At 44.5% G+C, this 25,700-nt stretch overlaps 1 protein-coding gene across 2 annotated transcripts in view; it reads left to right on the top strand.

Annotated features, from left to right (window-relative positions):
- Nucleotides 1-25,499, top strand: part of CTIF (cap binding complex dependent translation initiation factor) — a 191,546-nt gene extending 166,047 nt beyond the window's left edge. For both annotated transcript variants that reach the window (XM_073584749.1, XM_073584750.1), the window contains 3 exons: nt 9,410-9,565; nt 15,676-15,729; nt 16,173-25,499. In XM_073584749.1, coding sequence (XP_073440850.1) covers nt 9,410-9,565; nt 15,676-15,729; nt 16,173-16,388 — 426 coding nt within the window. In that variant the 3' untranslated portion in view covers nt 16,389-25,499. The remainder of the gene's footprint in view (nt 1-9,409; nt 9,566-15,675; nt 15,730-16,172) is intronic.
- The last annotated feature ends 201 nt before the right edge of the window (nt 25,500-25,700 follow it).

Here is a 25,700-nt window from a genome sequence, read left to right as displayed (position 1 = left end):
GTGAGTCGTATCTGGCACCCCGCACCTCTACCAGGGTGAGTCGTATCTGGCACCCCGCACCTCTACCAGGGTGAGTCGTATCTGGCACCCCGCACCTCTACCAGGGTGAGTCGTATCTGGCACCCCGCACCTCTACCAGGGTGAGTCGTATCTGGCACCCCGCACCTCTACCAGGGTGAGTCGTATCTGGCACCCCGCACCTCTACCAGGGTGAGTCGTATCTGGCACCCCGCACCTCTACCAGGGTGAGTCGTATCTGGCACCCCGCACCTCTACCAGGGTGAGTCGTATCTGGCACCCCGCACCTCTACCAGGGTGAGTCGTATCTGGCACCCCGCACCTCTACCAGGGTGAGTCGTATCTGGCACCCCGCACCTCTACCAGGGTGAGTCGTATCTGGCACCCCGCACCTCTACCAGGGTGAGTCGTATCTGGCACCCCGCACCTCTACCAGGGTGAGTCGTATCTGGCACCCCGCACCTCTACCAGGGTGAGTCGTATCTGGCACCCCGCACCTCTACCAGGGTGAGTCGTATCTGGCACCCCGCACCTCTACCAGGGTGAGTCGTATCTGGCACCCCGCACCTCTACCAGGGTGAGTCGTATCTGGCACCCCGCACCTCTACCAGGGTGAGTCGTATCTGGCACCCCGCACCTCTACCAGGGTGAGTCGTATCTGGCACCCCGCACCTCTACCAGGGTGAGTCGTATCTGGCACCCCGCACCTCTACCAGGGTGAGTCGTATCTGGCACCCCGCACCTCTACCAGGGTGAGTCGTATCTGGCACCCCGCACCTCTACCAGGGTGAGTCGTATCTGGCACCCCGCACCTCTACCAGGGTGAGTCGTATCTGGCACCCCGCACCTCTACCAGGGTGAGTCGTATCTGGCACCCCGCACCTCTACCAGGGTGAGTCGTATCTGGCACCCCGCACCTCTACCAGGGTGAGTCGTATCTGGCACCCCGCACCTCTACCAGGGTGAGTCGTATCTGGCACCCCGCACCTCTACCAGGGTGAGTCGTATCTGGCACCCCGCACCTCTACCAGGGTGAGTCGTATCTGGCACCCCGGACCTCTACCAGGGTGAGTCGTATCTGGCACCCCGGACCTCTACCAGGGTGAGTCGTATCTGGCACCCCGGACCTCTACCAGGGTGAGTCGTATCTGGCACCCCGGATCTCTACCAGGGAGTGTCGTATCTGGCACCCCGGACCTCTACCAGGGTGAGTTGTTTCTGGAATTGGATCTTCCAGGGAGGGTCATAAAAATACTAGGTTGAGAATCTTATCTGGTATCAGTCTATGAACCAATGTGATTTAGATGGTACACGATCAAAATGATCTGCTTTAATTTAAGAAACCAATTTTATGATGTTTCCCTTGAAACAAGCACATTACATCACTCGTCCATGCAGGGGATTTCGGACCTCAAACATGAGAATACATAATTGCATTAAAATGATTTATTGTTCTGCTAAAGAAAAAAAAAATATTGAGCAGCCAGGCTTCCTAATGACTGGAGTGTTACATCCACCTTATCGGGCACCTCTGGACTATTCATGTAGCCTAAACAAATGTATTTGACATGACGTGATGGTGACATCGGAAGACGTGACCTCATTGCCGCTCTGTACATCACGTTAAACCAATGGGAAGCCGTTATTTGCACGGTCAGGCTCCTGCGGTTGCAATGTTTAATACCATTAATGACAGACATTTAAACATTGCAGATTGAGGTGTAAAGTAACAAAGAACTAATCCAATCAGACCCAACCTGCTTCACATGCACGCCAGATGGCCGCGCGGAGAGCACACTGCGCTTGTTCACAGTAGGAATGACATATAAATATTTGAAGTTATTACACCGGTGTCTGGAATAGGAGCTGCCGAAGAACACCAACGGGCAGGAGAATGAGCGCATGTCTTAACCCCTTTGTGTGCTTAGTGGGGTAAAACAATCAGAATATGGGGTGTAGGATTGCGTTAAAACTTTACCAATATTCCCTGACGGATCCAACTCCTGACACATCTGGTGTTTGATCATTACCTTATATCGTGCTCATTCTTAGACATTTGGCGGGAAGAAAAGCGACTAATTTGGTGCTCATTTTTCCGTCAAGACTTTCAGTGGAGGCACCGAATGGCCTCTGACAAAAGTGAATAGACTTGGGTTAGCATTAGTGATGAGATACCGTGCTCAGATAACATGTTATCTGAGTATCTCGGGCGTGCTCGAATAATATGTCCAAGTCCTCGCGGCGGCGCTGTCTGTCAGTCAATCTCCGCACGTGAAGCCGCAGGCACTTGAGCATATTAACCGAGGATACTCGGATAACACGTTGTCTGAGCATGTTTGCTCCTCACTAGGTAGCACGTGTCGGAGCTTTGTCAGGAGTCTTCGTCGTTGGTTCTATGACGTGGTAGAAAGTATAATTCAAAACGATAACACTCATGACCGTACCTTACAGAACTCTTTTTGAGTTGTTGCGGACCTCGGGAGCCTTTGGTGTCTGACAAGAGTTGGATCCGGCACTACATCATGCTCGATGTTGATGTGAAAAGAGTCTCATTCACACCAAAGTATATTACTGTTCACATTGCAGCCTCAATGCCCAACCACTGTACGCCTGACCTGAAAGAACAGGCTAAAAAATGGATTTCCATAGGCTCTATGGTTGTACTTTCTATACACTACAAGAAGGGCTGCTCTGAAGCACAAACTGTTGCTCTAAAATAGAGGTGCACAACACAAGGTCTGGGCGGCCTCATGTGGCCCTCAACTATATGGTGGCCTGACAATGCCTGCTAGATGCCCATATGTATTTTCATGTTTGAGAACAGAGGGGTATCGGGATTGGTAGCAATTAATGGTTCCCTGTGTGGCTATGTCATCATGCAGAAGGGGTAGATGAAGTAAAGACGCGGCCATGTATGAGGGCTGCCATGATCATTGTAGCATAAGGGAGATGTCAACATCTCCATTGTCTTTCTTTTCGCATTGTGAATGGACACAAATGGAACCGGCACACACAGGTTGTGATGTTTTATTGCAGCTTGTGGGAGATCTGCCTTAACTTTTTTTTTTTTTTTTTTTTTTGGAACTTGATTCCCGTCTCCGACCAATGCCTTCCAAAATCAATAAAACTAGACAAGGGGTTTTCCAGTCTTGGGGTTCAAGTCTGCAGTCACCCTGTGACAAGTCAAGTCTGGACACCCCTTTAACCAAGCTCCAGTGCATAAAAGGGAGAAGCAAATATGGCAAATTACGTGGATCGCCTGCCGAGAAGATCACTTTGTGACAATGGCAGATAACTCTTGTTTGCTACGGTTGACGACCTTGTATAAGACTTGTGCCGATACCGGAGTCAACCGATTGGTTGCGTGTCTAGAAAGGGTTTGACCGGATTTGGGAACCAACGATCTTATTCCAGTGAGGTCACATTGCTGTTCTTCGCTGGACCACCATAGATTGTATACGATACATTGAGTCCTAAAAGAAGTCAACTTTGTGTAGAAGATTTCAGCCCTGTGGATGTTCCAAAAAAAATCCATAATCTGAAGTGTCCATCCGAGGCGTGTAATTTCTGCTGTAGCTGAGCCCCGGATTCTCTGCACCAGCTCCCTCAGCTGGCCGACCAAATAGTCGGGTTATAAATCTGTCCCAACGACTTGTTGAAAAGCTGATAATTACTCCACAGCTTCTGTCTGACATATGCTCAACATCTCCCCGCACGAGCTTGTGTCTTGTCCTCCACATGTGTGCAAACCAGATCCACAAGGTAACCGAGCGTGTGAGCAAGCCGCTGCGGCACTGGGGAAAGCCTCCTAAGAAAGAGCCTCACTGAATCATTAGATCTTTGTACGACCATTTATGTTTTTAATACATAAAATAATCCCTCCTAAATGTTCTCACAGTGGTTTTTTGAGCTAATTTTTTTTTTGTAAACACAGTAAAAAAAAAAAAAGCAACTCGCTATCGCACATGTAACCATATTATAGGAGCGGTCTGATGTATGACTGCTCACCCCATTAATGTGCTCCAAGGGGAGAAGTGTTCACTGCCTGATTGTACAGTGGGCTGTGATGTGGATGTCATGGAGTGTACAAGAGAGAGCGGTGTGACCACATCCGAAAAGTAAGTCATCAGTATCGTAGTCCTGAACAACCCCGTGATGAGCCCTAAAGGATAACTAATGTACTGTATGTGCACAGTGACTGCACCAGCAGAATAGTGAGTGCAGTTCTGGAGTATAACACAGGATGTAACTCAGGATCAGTAATGTATTGTATGTACACAGTGACTGCACCAGCAGAATAGTGAGTGCAGCTCTCGGGTATAATACAGGATGTAACTCAGGATCAGTAATGTAATGTATGTACACAGTGACTGCACCAGCAGAATAGTGAGTGCAGCTCTGGGGTATAATACAGGATGTAACTCAGGATCAGTAATGTAATGTATGTACACAGTGACTGCACCAGCAGAATAGTGAGTGCAGCTCTGGGGTATAATACAGGATGTAACTCAGGATCAGTAATGTAATGTATGTACACAGTGACTGCACCAGCAGAATAGTGAGTGCAGCTCTGGGGTATAATACAGAATGTAACTCAGGATCAGTAATGTAATGTATGTGCACAGTGACTGCACCAGCAGAATAGTGAGTGCAGCTCTGGAGTATAATACAGGATGTAACGCAGGATCAGTAATGTAATGTATGTACACAGTGACTGCACCAGCAGAATAGTGAGTGCAGCTCTGGGGTATAATACAGGATGTAACTCAGGATCAGTACAGGATCAGTAATGTATGTACACAGTGACTGCACCAGCAGAATAGTGAGTGCAGCTCTGGAGTATAATACAGGATGTAACTCAGGATCAGTAATGTTATGTATGTACACAGTGACTGCACCAGCAGAATAGTGAGTGCAGCTCTGGAGTATAATACAGGATGTAACTCAGGATCAGTAATGTAATGTATGTACACAGTGACTGCACCAGCAGAATAGTGAGTGCAGCTCTGGAGTATAATACAGAAGGTAACTCAGGATCAGTAATGTAATGTATGTACACAGTGACTGCACCAGCAGAATAGTGAGTGCAGCTCTGGGGTATAATACAGGATGTAACTCAGGATCAGTACAGGATCAGTAATGTACAGTATGTACACAGTGACTGCACCAGCAGAATAGTGAGTGCAGCTCTGGAGTATAATACAGGATGTAACTCAGGATCAGTAATGTATGTACACAGTGACTGCACCAGCAGAATAGTGAGTGCAGCTCTGGAGTATAATACAGGATGTAACTCAGGATCAGTAATGTAATGTATGTACACAGTGACTGCACCAGCAGAATAGTGAGTGCAGCTCTGGGGTATAATACAGGATGTAACTCAGGATCTGTACAGGATCAGTAATGTACAGTATGTACACAGTGACTGCACCAGCAGAATAGTGAGTGCAGCTCTGGAGTATAATACAGGATGTAACTCAGGATCAGTAATGTAATGTATGTACATAGTGACTGCACCAGCAGAATAGTGAGTGCAGCTCTGGAGTATAATGCAGGATGTAACTCAGGATCAGTAATGTAATGTATGTACATAGTGACTGCACCAGCAGAATAGTGAGTGCAGCTCTGAGGTAAAAAATACAGGATGTAACTCAGGATCAGTAATGTAATGTATGTACACAGTGACTGCACCAGCAGAATAGTGAGTGCAGCTCTGGTGTATAATACAGGATGTAACTCAGGATCAGTAATGTAATGTATAAGTGACTGCACCAGCAGAATAGTGAGTGCAGCTTTGGAGTATAATACAGAAGGTAACTCGGGATCAGTACAGGATCAGTAGTGTAATGTATGTACACAGTGACTGCACCAGCAGAATAGTGAGTGCTGCTCTGGAGTGTAATACAGGATGTAACTCGGGATCAGTAATGTATGTACCCAGTGACTGCACCAGCAGAATAGTGAGTGCAGCTCTGGGGTATAAAACAGGATGTAACTCAGGATCAGTACAGGATCAGTAATGTACTGTATGTACACAGTGACTGCACCAGCAGAATAGTGAGTGCAGCTCTGGAGTATAATGCAGGATGTACTGTAACTCAGGATCAGTAATGTATGTACACAGTGACTGCACCAGCAGAATAGTGAGTGTAGCTCTGGAGTATAATGCAGGATGTACTGTAACTCTGGATCAGTAATGTATGTACACAGTGACTCCACCAGCAGAATAGTGAGTGCAGCTCTGGGTATAATACAGGATGTAATATATGATTTAATTAGGGATCAGTAATGTATGTACACAGTGACTCACTATTACACAGATTATGGTCATGTTCAGACTGAGGTAGACGTTGCCTTTTATATTCATCCAAGTTATCTGTCATTTAGAGTGAATTTCAGAGAAATTTGATATCAGACAGTTGAAATCTTATCTAGATGTGTAAGAACAGCTTAGCACCACCAATGGTATTGTTATACATTCGAGGTTGCCCTGATGGCTCGCTGCCATTTCTGATAATGATTTGGCCACTTAGGGACTTTCTTGAAGGCGTCTGAAGATCATTTGTGGTTTTAAATCCTGTGAGTTATGGCAGGTCTGGACAGAAGATATTTTCTTTCTTTTCGTTCCCCGTCGGGTTTTGATAACGCTGTGAAGTTTTTTCCTTTTGAATTTATTTTCATGAAATTCTCTGATTTGAATGAAATGATCAGATAATGTGATGTTCCAGTTTTTGTCATGAGACAAGGACAGGATAAGCCTTAGAAAGCAGACATAAAAAAAAAATCCCACTGTGCTCCTTATCTGCAGAGATAAGCAAATGCCTTTTGTGTGACAAACTTGGAAATGTGTTTTCCTAGAAGATGGGTGTATTCGGTGTCATACTGGGCCACATCAGGTGTGATCATACTTGACTCAGGTAGCTGTCTTTATAGCGCACCTATCTCTTCTGACGACTTCAGAATATGCTGTTTTTTGTGCACATGAGGAATGACAAAAATAATGATCTGTATTCAGCAGTTTTCCGTAGTTATCCCTCTACTGCTTCGATCACTAGTTTTTCTATGAGCTAGTGGAAAGAGACTAGCTGCTATGATGTCTCCCATAAACAGCACTCGGAGACCTCACTGGATTTGTGCCCTCCTGTTTCTGTGTGGCACATGTTCAGAAGCAACAGCAATGTGGTTGTGAATCCAGCACTGTAGTGAGAAAAAAACTATGATACTGCAGCAGCATGTAGTGAGCACTGCAGCTGTGAATTCAGCTCTGAGGTTAGGTGAACACCTATCACAAAGCTGCAGGTAGTGAGCAGTGCAGCTGTGAATTCAGCTCTGAGGTTAGGTGAACACCTATCACAAAGCTGCAGGTAGTGAGCAGTGCAGCTGTGAATTCAGCTCTGAGGTTAGGTGAAGACCATAATCTAATGTATATGGGGTGCTCCTCACCTCTCCCCCAACAGATGACCTCTGGAGAGTAAACGTTCAGAATTCTTTAATTTTAATACCCGATCCTTTTTCTCAGCCAGGAGATGAGACACCCCAAATAGTGTCTTCCTCTGGCCGTGGCCTACGCCGCGTTCTCTATTGAAGAACCATCGGTCTACATTACCGTTTTGCAGGCAGGGTCCCAAGAAAAACAACTTCCGCATGTTCTAGCATGTGATGTTCAGGTTTTTTTTTCCCATATTTCCATTTTTACTTATTGTACTCTGGTTCCTGAAACTTCAAAATCACCAATGTCCAAATAGCAGACCCCAGGTCATGTGTAATGTTATACTTAAAGCGTTATTCCCTTCATACAAATGATGATATATTGCTGGAATTTGTGATCTGTAGGGGGGTCCAGCTGCCGCTCTAGTTTTCCCTTTAATTAAAGGGAACCGTTCAGATCTCGCAAGTCTCCCAAACCGCAACCATAACAATTTGGAGCCATTGAACTGTAGTTTAATGTCCGTGTTGTCTCAGCCAAAACTGCTTTTGTGTCGCCATTTGCCCATGACCTGGTAGGAGTCTAACGGGGCGTTGCTTCTATACAAGACCAGTGGCATTACCAGTAATCAGTCATTGGGAGGGAGTGACGTCTTTTTGCTGTCCCAAGTTATTTCAGAACCAATGGAAATCTCGCGTAAGAGTGTAACGTCCTCTCCAATCCTATGCACCTGAGCGTGCGTGATGACGAGTACATCCGGCTTCACTGCTCATGCTCAGGAAGAGGCATTTAGAGAGCATGTGGCGCTTATGCAGCGGTAATGAAATGACTCGAATAGCACGAGAGGACGTCTATCACGCCTAGGGGGCATGAATACTGATACTGAGGCCTGACTAGTCTGGGGAAGTGACCACCCACTGGGCTAGTCCTAGGTCAAGTGCATATAGCTTTTTGGCAGACTCGTAAAGTTTGTTGTCTCAGGACAACACAGACTTTTCCAGACTTCAGAAGGAGGATATTAAAGTGTTATGATGATGGTAAACCCAATGGCTCGTAGTACCGTTGTGCACGGAGGGCCTAGAAGTTGGACTCCGCCGATCACATTATTACAGCATTTCATAGTGAATAGTGATGGGGAAAAACCCTAGTTAAAAGTGTTTTATAATTCCTTAATACTGCAAGTCACAGTACAATACTGACCCCAAATTATCCCCGCAGTGTTCATCCAGTGCCAAAATATTCCCTCCACATTCGCCCAACCGTATCCAACTCGTAGTGTTCCATAATGCCTGAAAGGGGTTGAACTCTGCTGGGCAATCTCTTATTAATGGGCCCTGGAAGGTGAACCAAAAAAATAATTCCCAAACCAGTGCCGCGACCCTGCACTTGGCGCAACATCTTCTGGCGTCACACTGGCTGCGGAGTACAGAGGAGTGGCACAAGTTTGGGAAGTATAACCAGGGCTCATTAATAAGGGAGTGTCCAGTGGTGAACAATTCCTTTAAGGCTGCATACAGTGCCCAGTACAGTAGCATAGTGATGGTGCTAATGCCCACGTGACGCCACCATTCCCATATTTGTCGAGGAGTGGGTATCCCCTTCTGTGACTCACTGAGTGTAATGGACGCCTTTTAGATATTTCTAACCTTTCTTTGCAGCTTACACATAAATTATCCAGAAATTGAGGAACCCGCTGACTTTTCAGTGTCAGTTGTACATTATGAGAAGTGAAGAAATAGCAGAAAAACGGACACCTTTGTTTTTCTGTTAGCGACCGCACTTGGGGTTTACTGGTTTCCCCTTTTTTATTTCCGAAGTGAAGCAGACGTCTGCCTGGCGGGTTCCTGTTCGTTTTTGCTGTTTGATTGCGCACTTTATTTCCCCTTTCGTTGTCTCGTGGCTCCGACTCTTGTGGTTAATTTGTTATGACATTTTTATTTTATTTTTCTCGTGTGTGTTTTGCAGAAAGATTTCGCCGTACGAGAAGAGCTGCACAAGTCTGATGTGGAGAGCTGGCTGGGTTTCATCACCTTCCTTTGTGAAGTTTTCGGCACGATGAGGAGTAATACCGGGGAGCCTTTCCGAGTCCTCGTGTGTCCTATTTATACCTGCCTTAGAGAGGTAATGACCACGGATGCGCCAACACCCACGTAATCCCTCAGCATTTTTATTTTTTTTTAAATGAGTCTCCTAAAGAAAATTAATGTCTGATCACTACGACATGGATCCTGAGTGTCCCGATCGTTAGTATGAATGGGGAGTGGTGGTCACACTCGCACCCGGTGGATCCAACCAAGCACTGAGCCATGGCTCAGCATGTGTGACCACTGCTCCATTCCAGATCCTCCTTATGTACAATAGTTCTAATTGCGGGGATCCCAGGGGTGAGGCCCTTAGGATCTCGTTTCTCCATGCCCTCCTTTTTGCCATTGATTCATTAATTCCTCACCCCCTCATTGGCCGGCACTGACGCAAAACCGGCGTCTTGCACTACCAGTGTGCATAAGATAGACTAAGAAGATAGCCATGTTAGACCACTGAAAAAGGGAATCGGGAATCCTTGGATCTGTGGCACTAATTGGAAGCCAACTATACATTCCCCACATTACAATAACATTTTAGTAGTATGGGAAGGTCACTTTAGAAAAGGCCAGTTTAAGAAAAATTAAATAGGTTTCTGGGCAAAATAGAACTTCACCCTAAGAGCGAAATGATAAAACTGCTCAAAAGTTGCGCAAAATCAAAAATGCACTTAATTTTTGTCGTGACTTTTTAGAACAAAGTCAAATGTTTCACTAAAACGTCGCAAAATATCTGTCGTGCTTAAAATTCTAAAATTACTCCGGAAGGGGGCTGGAATTCATTTGCACCAAAGTTTTCCAACTTTTGTAAAATGTCGCAATTGATGAATCGGCTGAAACCCCCAGGAAAGTCTAACCGTCGCCCACAATAATGAACATAAAAAAACAGGTAAGCAAGAAGAATTAGCCATAAATGAAAAATTGGGGAAATACGTCCCCCTCCAAAAAAAACAGACAATAAAAATTGTAAATACAGTAATATAATCAGGCCTTTAAACTCGTATAATGACTCGTGGAGTCGATACCTAAATGTTAGTGGTGGGTTATCGGCAGCAAGATTGGGCAAAAGTGTGCATGTGGTTTGAATGGAGAGCCGGCAAGAGGCCACTGCTTGCAAGTTATCTGCGGTGGGATCATAGGATCACGCATGTTGTAATCCACATGTCCAATCCTTGGTTTCCGCCAATGCCTGCCGTCAGGGACAATTTGAATATTTGCATACACATTAGATAGTAATCCAATGCCTCTGAAATTGCGAATCTGCGACTTTAGGGTACTTTAGGGAGCTTATACTTGGTATGATGGTGTCCTTGGGCATCTGGCACTGACCAGTCCCTCTCACTCCGCTCCTTACCCTGGGGATAACACACCAGTCTTGTAGGGGTCCCAAATGCTTTCAGCAATACATTTGGAAAACAGATTAAACCTGTAATCTGTCTCAAATGTTGACCGCTTGTGAGCCGAGCAGATCAAGTTTCTACTCCGGCCGAGGCGAGGAGCATCTATATAATGAATCACTGCCGCACCTTGAACTTCAGGTGGAGGGGAACTATAGGGATGTCCCAGTTTCACGTAATTTATTCTCTTTTATTGTATAGTGAAAATTTAGGGATTTTTTTTTTTTTAAATGGTCTTTGTGAATCGATTCTTCACCATTTTTAATGTCTGGGTACATTAATTAAATGGAAATATTCCTTTTAAAATCTATGCTACCCATGTCGGGATCACACAAGCACAGATAGTTCATCTCGGAGGGGTAAAACATCTGAGTGTGCCAATAACTGGAAACCCTAATTGCAACTGTCACCATATGGCAGTAATATCAGTGTACCACCATAGTGGTAGATATACTGTACCAGTCCTGCAGAACATGTAAGAGGTTACAGCACAGTTATAGATGGTGACTTACAGCTGATGTTCTTTCTTGTGGAATCGTTCCTTTTTCCTTTCTTTTCCATCTGGCCCAGACCAACACGGCAACTTCTCCAGCCAGGGCTTACCTATAGAGATTGCAACAAAGACACATCTGACTTCTCATTTCCTTCACCATCCCCATCTATTCCCAAACTGCACAAACTCCTCACCCTGCTGATACCGGCATATCTGCCAATATTACTGCACCTGCTGTGTGGTACAAAAACAGCGCCCTTCTTATTGCACCATATAATAATGCCCACCACTGTGCCCCTTACATAGTAAGTGTGCCCTCTAGATGGTAAATTTGCCCCCTAGAAATTATTAATGCCCTGTGCATATTCCCTAGAAAACCGTGTCCACTTTTTTCCCTTGACGCCACAATACTGAGTGCTCCTATGTCAATAATGCTTCTTAAATGCTCACTTAACATTAATAATATCCACTGAGTCATCCAATGTACAGCTCCCATATGCCCAATATGATGGGCCCACAGCTCCCCTGTACATAGTATGATGGGCCCACAGTTCTCCTATACACAGTATGATGGGCCCACAGCTCCCTTGCACACAGTATGATGGGCCCACAGCTCCCCTGCACACAGTATGATGGGCCCACAGCTCCCCTGCACACAGTACGATGGGCCCACATCTCCCCTGCACACAGTACGATGGGCCCACAGCTCCCCTGCCCACAGTACGATGGGCCCACAGCTCCCCTGCCCACAATATGATAGGCCCACAGCTCCCCTGCCCACAGTGTGATGGGCCCACAGCTCCCCTGCCCACAGTATGAGCCCACAGTATAATGGGCCCACAGCTCCCGTGCCTGCAGCGCTGCGGGCTGACAGCTCCTGTGCCCGCAGCGTGATGGGCTCACAGCTCCCGTTCCCGCAGCGTGATGGGCTCACAGCTCCCGTTCCCGCAGCGTGATGGGCTCACAGCTCCCGTTCCCGCAGCGTGATGGGCTCACAGCTCCCGTGCCCGCAGCGTGATGGGCTCACAGCTCCCGTGCCCGCGGCGTGATGGGCTCACAGCTCCCGTGCCCGCGGCGTGATGGGCTCACAGCTCCCGTGCCCGCGGCGTGATGGGCTCACAGCTCCCGTGCCCGCGGCGTGATGGGCTCACAGCTCCCGTGCCCGCGGCGTGATGGGCTCACAGCTCCCGTGCCCGCGGCGTGATGGGCTCACAGCTCCCGTGCCCGCGGCGTGATGGGCTCACAGCTCCCGTGCCCACGGCGTGATGGGCTCACAGCTCCCGTGCCCGCGGCGTGATGGGCTCACAGCTCCCGTGCCCGCGGCGTGATGGGCTCACAGCTCCCGTGCCCGCGGCGTGATGGGCTCACAGCTCCCCTGTACACAGCATAATGTTCCAGTGGTAGCCACACTAGCCCTCAAACTGTATAATGGCCCCCACACTGTCTAATTGCCCCCTACATTAGCTTCTATTCTGTATAATGGCCCTTATATTAGCTCCAAACTGTATAATTGATCCTACATTAGCTCTCAAACTGTGTAATGCCCCCTACATTAAAGTCAACTTGTCATCAGGTTTCTACACGTTAAATTAAACAATATGCAAATAAAGTCCGTGGAGCCTCATTTAAGAGTCTCAAACACGGAACTAGCCAGATCTTCCTCCAGGGAAGGACCCAGCCAAGGAGTGGCTCCTTTCGGAAACCACCATTACCACCATACTAAGTGGCCCTTTAAGTCAATATCCAGCTCTTTACGAGTTTACAGATATGACAAGGGAAATACCAAGGCCAGGTATCCATCCACAGACAGCTGTTTCAGGGTGTTGCCCCTCATCAGTGTGGAGTAGGATTCTGGCTAGGTGGGAGCAATGCCTAGTAGACCAAAATCACGAAACAATCACTGACCTCAGGGAGACCAGTCAAAGAAAACACTGCGGCAGTGTTTGAGACTCTTAAATGAGGCTCCACGGACCCTACCCACATGCCCGCCCCGATGCACGGAGACCACAACTTCTAATGATGATTTTATAAAAACCAGACTGCGTATTTCTTCACTGAAGTTGTGTATTAAGTCGGTCTACAGTATGGCAATGTCTTTAGTTTAGTATGTATAACCCTGATGGCAGGTTCTCTTTAATCCCCAAACTGTATAATGGGCCCTACATTAGTACCCAAGCTAAATAGGCCCCACACTATATAAGGGCCTCCACAGTACTCCCTATAATGTATGAGGTGCCCCTCGCTGTTTTATTGTCCCCCATTGTTTATGATGCCCCCACAAGTTTTAATTAAAATTAAAAAAAAAGATATACTCACTGGATCCTGATGTCTCCATGAGCAGAATATTGAGATTTTAGCTCTTGATGGATCTGGTGGTTACATGTTTGTGCGTCAGTCTAGGTGTGGATTCCGTTGTACATGTATGTTGATAGTCTGACATGTATAATAGCGCAGTCGCTCTTTGCTCAGTCCCAGTCACCACAGGTAGCATTTATAGCCGAAGGACGCAACGCTTGGCCCAGGGATTGGCCTGTGTATGGAGGCAGCCTCCCTGGATCTTTCATCCTCCCATCCATCTAAATAAGTCCGGTGTCTCTGCAGTGTCTCCTTACCGTCAGGTTGGTGCCTGGATATCGTGGTCTCTGTGACACACTGCAGACTCCTTTAGGAAAAACCTTTACTTCATTTTTCGTTTTCCACTTGACCCGGGGCAGAGTTTTCCGTCTTGATGTCTTTCTGGCATCGACTCGGGGTGTCGTTCTATTCTGGAGAGCACGTAGACCAGTGATCTCCACCACTTGCTTATCACAACAGCCGCATTAATTACCTGCTGCTGAAAACACACTGGATACAGGTTGTAAAGGTTTTAACAATTTTCTTTTTAAATGGTATTAGTTTTTATATACATCTCTTATCTATTTGCTCCTATTTATGGTGCTCAATTGGCGAGGCTCGTTCGTAAGCCGGAGCAAAGAAAAGCTCTTGAGTACCACAGTTGTGCACTGAAGCGTGGGATGGAAATCCATATCTGTCTACCCACATTTCCAAGAAAGGCGCCACTTTCACATGATAAGCATCCAATGCACTATTGCAAAATCCGCAGCAGTCTGCAATTCACGTTACAACCACTGGATGGCCTAATATAGACACACACTGTACAAACGTCTCCCGACAGAGTATCCCAAAATCAATCAGGGTTTTATTTCTTATGCAACTCCGGAAGAGGAAAGGTAATGTTTAGTGTTGAGCGATCGTGCTGAGATAAGGTGTTATCATGTTCGGGTGCTAACAGTGTGTCTTCAGCATGCTCGAAAAATATGTTCGAGTCCCCGCGGCTGCATGTCTCATGGATGTTCGACAGCTGCAACTCATGCAGGGATTGTCTGTTTGTTAGGAATCCCTGCATGTGTGGAGCATTTCGAACATCTGCGAGACATGCATATTTTTCGAGCGCGGCAAAGTCACTTGGTTAGAACACGAGAATGATCTGATAACACCTTATCCCAGCACATTCGCTCATCACTAGTAAAGTTTCATTTGAAGATGATGTTATTTGTCATAGGTCTCGAGGAGGACAACTTATCCAACCATTCCGGCTCTAGAGGACCTCCAATCTGGAAACAACACAAGTCTTTATTCTTAGGCAGTATACAACTTAAACGTTTACCCATCAGATGGACGTTTCTTTTATCTTGACTCCCTTCCATTGGCTGATGCCGGGGGAAAGAAAGGAGAATTGGGCATCTAGCATTTCAACATGTCCAATCCTTTTGTTTTCAAAGTGGATAAGTTGCCAAGAGAGGGGTCTAGGAGATGCTTTCTCCCCTCTCCGCTATCTAAAAGTCACAAAGCACCTTATATGGCTAAGTGAGCATTCTTCTGATCCCTGACTCCGGTTTCACATTCCCCCCATACACATAAATGTAAGAGATCAAGAGTTATAAGTGGGGAGAGAGCTGCTGTCTGAGTCCAATGGTGACTGCTTATCTCCTGGAGAAACAAAAGGATGAAGCGGTGTAATTTAACATGCCCGACCCTTCTCTCCACCCAACATAGTCAAGAGACCCCCATACATATTAGGCTAGGGTCACTTTTTCCTGATGCAGAGCTTTGTGTCTGACTTTCAATCCAAATCCTAAAAAAAAATGGGTTTACGGACCCACGTTCGTTAACCGTCGCATTCCTCACGGATTGCTCGCCTTCATTTTGAGTCCATGTATTTACCCATTTTTTATTTTTTTTACCTTTTTCTCCCCACAGCTGTTACAGTCTTACGACGTGAAGGAGGACGCGGTTCTGTGTTGTTCCATGGAGGTGAGCAACTTCAGCCACTTTGGGAAATATTTTAATTTTGGTGATTTGGGGAGTCCTCCTAGAACCCAGTTATAACATATCGCGCACCCTCGCCCGGTCAAGGTGTTTCTATGTGCGTTCCATAGCTTGGGTCCAATCAGTGGGCACAATGGTGGAGCAGCCCGCGGTCTCGGCACCACGGTCGAGTACTGAGTGACACAGAGGGCATGTAACTGTGGGATATGTGATAGTCTATAACCGCTCCGTCCACCTGTGGTTGAGACTCTGTCACTGGCTTGACCTCTAATGAACACACAGGGCAATTATCTTTGTCAGTCTGTCACCCAAGTCATCTCCCCAGTCAGTCTGTGTCTCGCATTCATGCGCCAGCTGAGCCAGAGACACAGGCGTCTGAGACGGGCAGCCATTTAACATGCAACTTGTAACCTCTGCTCTGTTGACAGCTGCACAGCACTGGACGTCTGCTGGAGGAACAGCTGCCCGAGATGATGACGGAGCTGCTGGCCGCTGCACGAGACAAGATGCTGTGTCCCACCGAGTCCATGTTGACCAGGTCTCTGTTGCTGGAGGTCATCGAGTTGCATGCCAACAGCTGGAACCCCCTGACCCCGAGCATCACACAGTACTACAACAAGACTATCCAGAAACTTACTGGTTGACAACGTGGAGGGAAAGGGGCAACAGCCGACTGGACACAATCCTTGGGGGGGGTGGGGGGAGTCTCGCCACCCTACTGTAAACCAGGATGTACCAACTGGACTCACCAACCTTTCTCACGAAGATAATGAAGGAACCACACGTGTTTATTAAATCAAACAGCATGCTTAAGAACTCATTCAGCAAAAGGGATGGGGGGTAGCTGCCTTCTTTTTTCAGTCCAGGCCCTGGCTCTAGAACGACCCCCTTCACCGTCTCGTTAGCATATTGTATGAGCCGCAGCGCACGCACGAAGACATTGTCACTGTGGGTGCAGTACAGACGTGTATTGTGCGAGGCCGACTGGCTGCTATTGTTTACACAGCATACTGGGGGGCTTATACAGGGCCAACTGGCAGGAGGTGGGCCTGGGCAGATGTCTCAGGAGAAACAAAGAGGGCACGGTCGGAGCTGACTTTGATCATTGACCTCCTCTTTTGTCGACGTGTGGAGCTCGGGGAGTCTTGTGTTAGGAGGCACGGGTTGGTTATGTATTAGGACGCCGCACGGGTTGAGTTTTTATTTGCACTCTTTGATTAAAGTAATTTAGGTTTTTTGTTTTTTTTTGCATTTGAAGGTTGAAATAGGAATAAAAAAAAAACCATCCTGTAACTTACCAGCATCATACATAACTCCGTCCTAATGGCCGACTTGGTTTTGCATACCCAATATGCAAAGATTTGACAACTTGGAGGGAAAAGGAAATACGAACCGACCCAGTTAATCTGTAGTCTGATTCTTACCAGGGACCACAAGAGAGTCCCTAAAAAAAAAATTTCAGTGCAATATGTAGTAAATTATTATTTTATTCTCTTGCGTCATTCGTTGTGATCGATCCATCACACATCTGAAGACCCGTTGTAAGCGTGCAAGTGGGCAGAGAGTCTGCATCTGTGTCTACAAGCTTTGAGTTGTCTTTACGCCATGAAATGGGGTTATTTATATTTTTCTTTGCTTGTCTGCCATGCTTTGGTAGCATTGGCTTCACTCTTCTATGGGCGGTGGTGCAGAAGTGGTGCCTCTCTTCTGGTGGTCGGGCCTAGACAATGATGTTGGATACGTGATTATAGTTATAAGACTTGAAATGCGTGATGTCCTTGATATGTTACTGTTGTCGCACAGAGTCACATTGGACAGACTTGGACTGGCCCACGGGTGAACTGGTGAATTCCCCGGTGGGCCCCACACCTGGTATATTACACATAATACAGCATGTACAGACGAGAGCAGCATCTCATCATTCATTCAGCAAGGTACTCAGTTATCATATAGAAGCAAATTTGTTAACAATGGTCAAATACTATTGCATGTTGCTAAACAGTGGGCCCCCAGAATCAGTCACTGTTGGGCCCTTGGCGCCACAGTCCGACACTAAAATGGGGATTATATTTTTGCATATATAGTGCAGTACGAGTCATTCTGCACTCTGGCAGTCGCCCCACTTTATGCACATGCTAATGATCTGTAGGGACCTATTGGCCATAATGTCTCAAAATTTGTTTTCGGGGGAAAAAAATGTATTTTCATTATTTAGGTTGTATTTTCCATAAGTAACCTTATATGCCATGTGACATTTTTAACACTAGGGGCGCTGTTCCATAAAATACAGTGACCACTCTACGGATCCCACTCTACGGATCGCGATCGACTGTCGTTGTGTTTTTCCAATTGTTTGCTTTTATTAATTGGTTATTTTTACATCACTTTGGCCACACGAAGGCTTTTTTATTCATATTTATAAAAAATAAAATAAGTTCTAGGTTTTAGCTTAATTGCCCGATTTTTCCCACTCCATGACATCACAGAAGTGTCTTGCCAGATAGATCCACTTTCCGGTGTGATGTCACAGTAGTGGGAGGAGGCAATATATATGGCCACGGGCCGGAGGGGAAAGTGATTTTTATAGAAAGTGCAGCTAAGGACCTTTAAAAGTACCATCCCAGGCCGTGTCCACAGCTGTTGTAAAACTATCGCAGCGCTGGCACGTTGCCAGTTTGAGCAGAAGACGCAATTTATATAACCGATAAATTAGATCAATAATGTCCAAGAGCACTTGATCACTCGCTCTATGGCTGGCCACGTGCGCTGTAGCGTTTTTATGGCCTCAAAATGCACCCCGGTGGCCAGTAATGAATCCAATGGACAGGTTCCTAATGCACCGAGAGCGCGTATGAGGTGTGCTATTGTTTACGAGCAGTGCAATCCAAAAACATTCGAGGGGCATGCCAAGCGATTCGATGTTTGCACTGGCTTAGAACGTGAAGCCTCTTCTTGTGGTATAATGAAGAATATGTTGGGAAGATGAAGACCGACGGACCCTATGAGACTGTATCGGAGATCCTTTTCCGTCCACGGGGACTTGATTTGGAGTTCTTGGTCCTAGGAGTCCTATCTTATTTGTCCAAGCAAATGCTTGGCCATACTGGTCCCAATCCCAGTACTTGTTACCTAAACTATAGAATCACCTGGTTACATGACTGTTTTCTAAGAAGAATCAGATTAAATCTTTGCCGCCCTCAACTCTAAAATTATCAGTCACCTAGAGGTCATTAAGATCTTCTGGGGTTTGTACAGTTTCTGGGTGTTGGTTCTCTGTGATCCAACTGATTTAGGCAGTGTATAATGGGGAAGAAATATGCAAATTAGCTCTTCTCTCATTAAGGAAGATACGTTTCTATTGCCACCTATAGGTAGCGACTCTGTAGTCTTTCGATCTGTTTGATATAGGTAGGCTGATAGTAGCTGTCACACAATGACTAGATGATGATAAACTGTAGCGGTTCTCTCAAACCTTAAAGGGCAATTCCACTTGAGACTTATTTACGTGTGAGTTCAATCAATGTGTGTGTGAAAATTGCCTTTTCTTGGTTTCAAAACTTAAGACCTTCATGATTTTTAGCAAAGCTTTTATGGATGGATTTGGTGGAGCGCCATTGCCTATCCTTTCCATGCGAGTGAAGGAAGTGAGAAGCCATTTGGCCCCTTTCCAAGTGGTTGATAGTCATCAGTTGTGAAGTCATTTTGGCCGATGGCTTTAGTAGCCTATATGACCAAGTTTATTCAGTCTTGGTTCTCAAAAATTAAGGAGAAAAACATCTAAGTTGAACATGTAACTTGGACAGCTCTTCTGCCTGGACTTGATCAACCTTCCATTCTTAATTTTCCCATACGAAGGAAAAGAAACGACAATCCATGTTGGTCTTGAAAATTCGATTTTCCTATGGCGCTTTAGTTCGATAGCATTGGAAGCAGATATGACCATGCACAGCCAAACTGAAAATGAAAAATGTATGTGCAGGTCTGGTCTTATGACAAAGAATCCAACATGACACATCCATTTTTTTGGCAAAGGGTCGTTCCATAATAACATGACCAATTTTTGAGATGTCTATCTACTTTTGCATTGTGTAGATCAGCCCCCGGGCAGGTCTCCAGATTAAATCTCCTCTGTTCTCTGACCTAGAAGAGCTTTCTTTTCTAACTCATCACTTGGAGTAGGTGGCTGATGCTGGTGTATCGGCACTGAAGAATAGCAGGTCAGGGTTTCACTTCCTGGAGGTCAGCGGAGGAAATGATGTCACTGTTCGGCCATTTCCTTATTTACTTTCTCTATAGACCCTCGACTTAGTAAATCATTCCTGGTTCTTATTAAATGTTGAATTCCAAAGACGAGAGGGGAAAGGCAGGGTAGTTTCCTGTTCTCTGCTCATCCTGCAGTCAGAGGGAGTACAAGGAAATTTGGCTTGACGTCCCAAGTCTCCCATCAAAGCGCATCAGGATGAACGTCTTGCATTCTTGGCCCGAGCATTAATGTTCTATGTAATAGCGTTGTGTGTCGGTGCTTGGTATGTGGTTTTTAATTTTAAGGATACGAGTAAGACTGAAATATTTTATCTCTCGCTTTCGTTCCTGGTTATGAGAAATGGATGATGATGAACACATGTAACTGAACCGTACCTCCCATAGAGATCATTTAGCAGCCACCCTTGTGAACTCTTGATCACCGTACGTGGAGGTGATAGATTTTAGGGTGCCGTGTGTTCAGAGAAGGAAGTTTTGGAAAGTGTTCAATCTATTAGGTTAAGGAATGTGATTACCCAGTATGTCGAGAAATTATAAGAGCAATTCCAGTCATAGTTAATATTGTAAGTTCATGTGGTAATAATAGATTTGAGATATAATCATGGTTAAATGCGTTCAGAAATTTACTCCCTAGGTGGAACACAGATTGACCATACCTTCATTTGAGGCTCGTTATATACCCCAACTGAATAACAGTACTTTTAAAATGTTTAGAGGAATGGGATGAAGAGAGCTTTGTACACATTCTGGCCTGTAGTTGTGATTGTGAAGCCCAGTTACCAGAAAAACTGTAATACGGCCTCCTCTGAAGGGGCAGCAATATCATTGCATGGGCACAAGACGTAAGGGGGCACATTTCCACCTTCAAAGCAGGTAGAATAGTGCATTATTATGAGCTTTTGGCCTACAAAGGACCCATAAACTCTTCTTGCACAGGGGCCCTTTGCTGTCTGTTTGCCTGCGCCCCTCTGTACAAGAGTATAACAACTATAATACCGCCCTCTGTGTCCAAGAATAGAACTACTATAATACTACTCCTATGTGCCAGAATATAACTACTATAATACTGCCCCTATGTACAGGAATATAACTACTATAATACTACCCCTATGTTCAAGACTATAATGACTATAATACTGCTCCTATGTACAAGAATATAACTATTATAATACTGCTTCTATGTACAAGAATATAACTACTATAATGCTGCCCCTATGTACAAGAATATAACTACTATAATACTGCCGACTATGTACAAGAATATAACTACTATAATACTGCCGACTATGTACAAGAATATAACTACTATAATACTGCCCCTATGTACAAGAATATAACTACTATAATACTGCTCCTATGTACAAGAATATAACTACTATAATACTGCTCCTATGTACAAGAATATAACTACTATAATACTGCCCCTATGTACAAGAATATAACTACTATAATACTGCCCTCTATGTACAAGAATATAACTACTATAATACTGCCTCTATGTACAAGAATAAAACTACTATAATACTGCTCCCTATGTACAAGAATATAACTACTATAATACTACCGACTATGTACAAGAATATAACTACTATAATACTGCCCCTATGTACAAGAATATAACTACTATAATACTGCTCCTATGTACAAGAATATAACTACTATAATACTGCCCCTATGTACAAGAATATAACTACTATAATACTGCTCCCTATGTACAAGAATATAACTACTATAATACTGCCCCTATGTACAAGAATATAACTACTATAATACTGCCCCCTATGTACAAGAATATAACTACTATAATACTGCTCCCTATGTACAAGAATATAACTACTATAATACTGCTCCCTATGTACAAGAATATAACTACTATAATACTGCTCCCTATGTACAAGAATATAACTACTATAATACTGCCCCTAGGTGCAAGAATATAATTACTATAATACTGCTCCCTATTTGTACAAGAATAAAACTACTATAATACTGCCCCCTATGTACAAGAATATAACTACTATAATACTGCCCCCTATGTACAAGAATATAACTACTATAATACTGCCCCTAGGTGCAAGAATATAACTACTATAATACCACTATTAACCATATTATAATTAGGAGTTGTAATTTTAGACTGGAGTTGCTCTTTAAGATTTAACCACTTTTTATTATTAAACTGAAATAAAAAACAGGTGTACAGTATTGCAGAATTGCCAGCAGGTAGAGTTTTTACTGGCAGATATGAGGTTGAGCCAGGTCCTACTGGGGCTGAAACTCTACAAGTTTTTCTTGTAGTTCTCATAAAGCATCACATTGAACATCTACTCGGAATGTGCTGCAGACTGTATTGGCTGGCTCATGTCTGTGATTATAATGTGAATGTTTCTGGAACTTGCTAGTGTGGTGTATTATGTGTATGAAATGTATCTGACCCTTTCTATACCAACTCATGGCTGAAAATGAGAAGACATCTGTACTGAACATGCTTCTAGTAAATGTCTCCTCCTTCTTCTAAAATAGTCTGAAGAATTTGAGACCATTCTACCGAAGATCAAAGTTTTTCATAATTTTACTCATCTCTTTGAGAAGTTTATGGCCATCTTTGGGACCCTTAAAGCCATTTATCATTTATTGAGTCTTAAGGTGTCCATACACCCTAGATAGTTGCTGACCGAATGCTTTTTTTAAATGATGGTTATCTATTGTCTCTTAACACTTTGGCAATTTGTTCACGTAATGGAAGAAAGCCTATGATGGACAATTAACTTCCCGTAGAGAAGAAGGATGGGGGACTTGAACTTAAACTTCCGAAACATCATTGGTCGGAAGAGCGTTGAGAGGCCCCCATACACATTTGATGGTTGGTTGGTCCTGATGAAATTTACTGGTTTGGTCAATTTTAATCTGTGGTGGGGCCTTTATGGTCCTTTTTCCATGAGCAGATAATTTTGGCCACAAGTGCCCATTGACTACCCATCATGTTGATTACACAACATGATCATTACACATGAGGAATTCATATATGAGAAGGTAGGAACTCTTTCTATCAGGATGCGATCAGCCGAGAAATGAAAATTTATTATGGTGGTTCGCCCAATCTTTGGGCCTAAATAAAAGACCCTTCGTGATGAATTTACACACAACAGATTTTGTTACAGAAATTTTTATCTATCTGGACAGAGCTTACAGAAAAGCATTCGCTTGCCTCCACAACAATTGCAACGGAGTTTCAGTATTAAAAAAACAAATCTGCAAAGTGTGACTTGACTCTACCCTTTGTAAACCAACAGAAATCACCCAGTTTGGAGGATTTTTAGGTCATCGTGACATGGAATTGGAAAGCGACTGCACCTGAGACCCACCACATTAGGAGGACAGTCAGTTTTAGAGGTGTTCATCAAAAATCGGCATATTCAAGGTCGTCTTAAATAGGATAAGCAATGTAAGTTGAGCACAGTGCCACATTCCTTCTGTGCTCAGATGTGGTAAAGACTCAACTAAGTCATCATGCCTCCAACCTTATCTGTCTTCTGCTGCCATCGATGTTGCTCAGTTGTCCAGTGGGATGTGATGGAGTTGGTTTGCCTAATTCTGAAGGAACACTCATGCTTGGTTCCTGCACAAGGACCCACTATCTTTTGGAGGACAGTCAGTTTTGGAGGTCCTCGTCATGAATGGGCATACTCATGGTCAATTTTATGGTATAGGCTTGGTAATCCGGCACATCTTCCTTCTATGTTCAGTAGATGTGCACTTACACAAGATTTACAGAAGACGCAAGAAAGTCAACATGACTCCAACTTGCCTGTCTTCTTCTGAAGCCTGTTACTCAAGTAGCCAATGTGACCTGATGGAGGTGCCCTGCCTTCACTCTGGAGAGTAAGGATGGCACACACATGGTTCTTCACAAGGACCTTTTATGGTTCTTAAAAAGGATGGACTTTTTTAAGATGTGGTCGTATCCAATGATAACGTCTTTGTTTCGAAACATTGAATGAAAGGTCGTTTCTCCTTAGTTGCTGTGAATGGAGATGTTGTTCTGTGGTTCTTTTGATTTTCTTCATCCTCTTGGAGATTTTATGACCTGATGAGATGATTTTTTTTTTTTGTAATGCATGGACTCTTGATGGTCTTTCCATTCGATGGCATTACATGTATTTACTGTATTTCACGGTGCATTTGCATTGAGACAGTAACTATGAATTATTCAGCCTGCTCTTATTAACGGCTTTGGAAGAAAACTTGCTGGAAATGATTAAATCCTTCGTGTTTCCTTCAAGATCATGTCTGTAGAGCTACTTATGGCTACTCAGCAAGACGTGTTCATGAAATATTCAGACCCAATGTATGCAACAGAACCCATCATCTGGGTAATAAATGTTTAACCCTCAGCATCACGCTACAGTACAAAGCTTACCATATAAATGGACTTTAAGGGGCTATCTCACAATGGCAACCCCTGACCATGGCCGTGCTAGCTTATGATTTTGGAATATCGATATAGTAGAGGGGGGGGGGTTACACAGCTCAGGACCCTCCTCTATGAGCCAAAACAGAAAAGTCTTCAGCCTCAAATGTTTTAAAGCCCCAACATGACCATCCACTATTTAAATAATCATTGATGATCGTTGCAAAAAAAAAAAAAACGAAACAATTGCGTAAAATTTTGACCGAAATGGTCAGACATAACCGAATCCCTAAGGTCTGTAAAAGACGATGACATACAGTATGGTTCGATACTGTATAAATCCATCTTATAATAAACAATGTTTTATCTAGGTCTTAAGGTTTGTTAACCTGAAACCGATCGTCAAGGTTAGTCGAACGGTAAGTATTTGCCGATCGTCAGTTAGTAGCCTGTTTACATAGGCATACCGTGATTTACAGGTGCACACTTAAAGATCTGCACTCGTTCTGTACACACAGGCTACTCTTGTTCTCGGCAGCGCTTCGTGCTGCCGAGAACGATTATAATTTTATGGAGCACAAAAGATCCTTTAACGCAACGAACTAGAGAGGTCTGCTCATTGATCGCGTGATTGGCAGCCTGTTTAGACTGTAAGATTATTGGGAAATGATTGGGAATCGATGATCTTGTAATGTAAATGGATTTCTATACGTATACTTCTCCTTAATCTGTGTTATGGGAATTGTTACAGCAGAGTAGTTCAGGAGAAGATCTTATGACTTTGTTTAGGACAGGACTGCATGTGATGTAGACAAATATAATTAGACATATAATTAAATGAAGCAAGGGGAATGTCACCGAATAATCAAGTCCAAGTCAGCACAGAGTATTTCAGGAGTGCGAGTTTTGTAGATACCCATCCAGTGATGGGTGGTTCAGGGGTAAGATCAGAAGAGATCAAGTTGTGTCATTCCTAATAATAAAAACTGCTTTATGGGACTTTTCGATGGCTTTATGTTTTTGTTTTTTTACTTTTTTTGTATATGTCCGTAGCAATATACAATAAATCCGACTTTTGTGACTCCTGGGAAAAGTTATTTAAAGGGCCTTATTAAGACGTTCTTTACACTAGTGTGATGACTTGGGTAAGTTGGAGAAGAATGTAGTGCAGCTGATGTTAAAGGCCTCGGGAAAGTGGCTGCTTTCCAGGTCTGGTTGGTAGAGCTGCAGGTTGGAGACCACTGTCCTAGGCTCTCTTTCCTTTGAGTCTACATGCCTGTCG

Source organism: Dendrobates tinctorius, unplaced genomic scaffold, assembly GCF_039654945.1.
Source record: "Dendrobates tinctorius isolate UK_male_01 unplaced genomic scaffold, ASM3965494v1 ptg000085l, whole genome shotgun sequence".
Classification (NCBI taxonomy): domain Eukaryota; kingdom Metazoa; phylum Chordata; class Amphibia; order Anura; family Dendrobatidae; genus Dendrobates; species Dendrobates tinctorius.
Note: the sequence above shows the minus strand (reverse complement) of the source record. Positions and strands in the feature narration are given on the sequence as shown.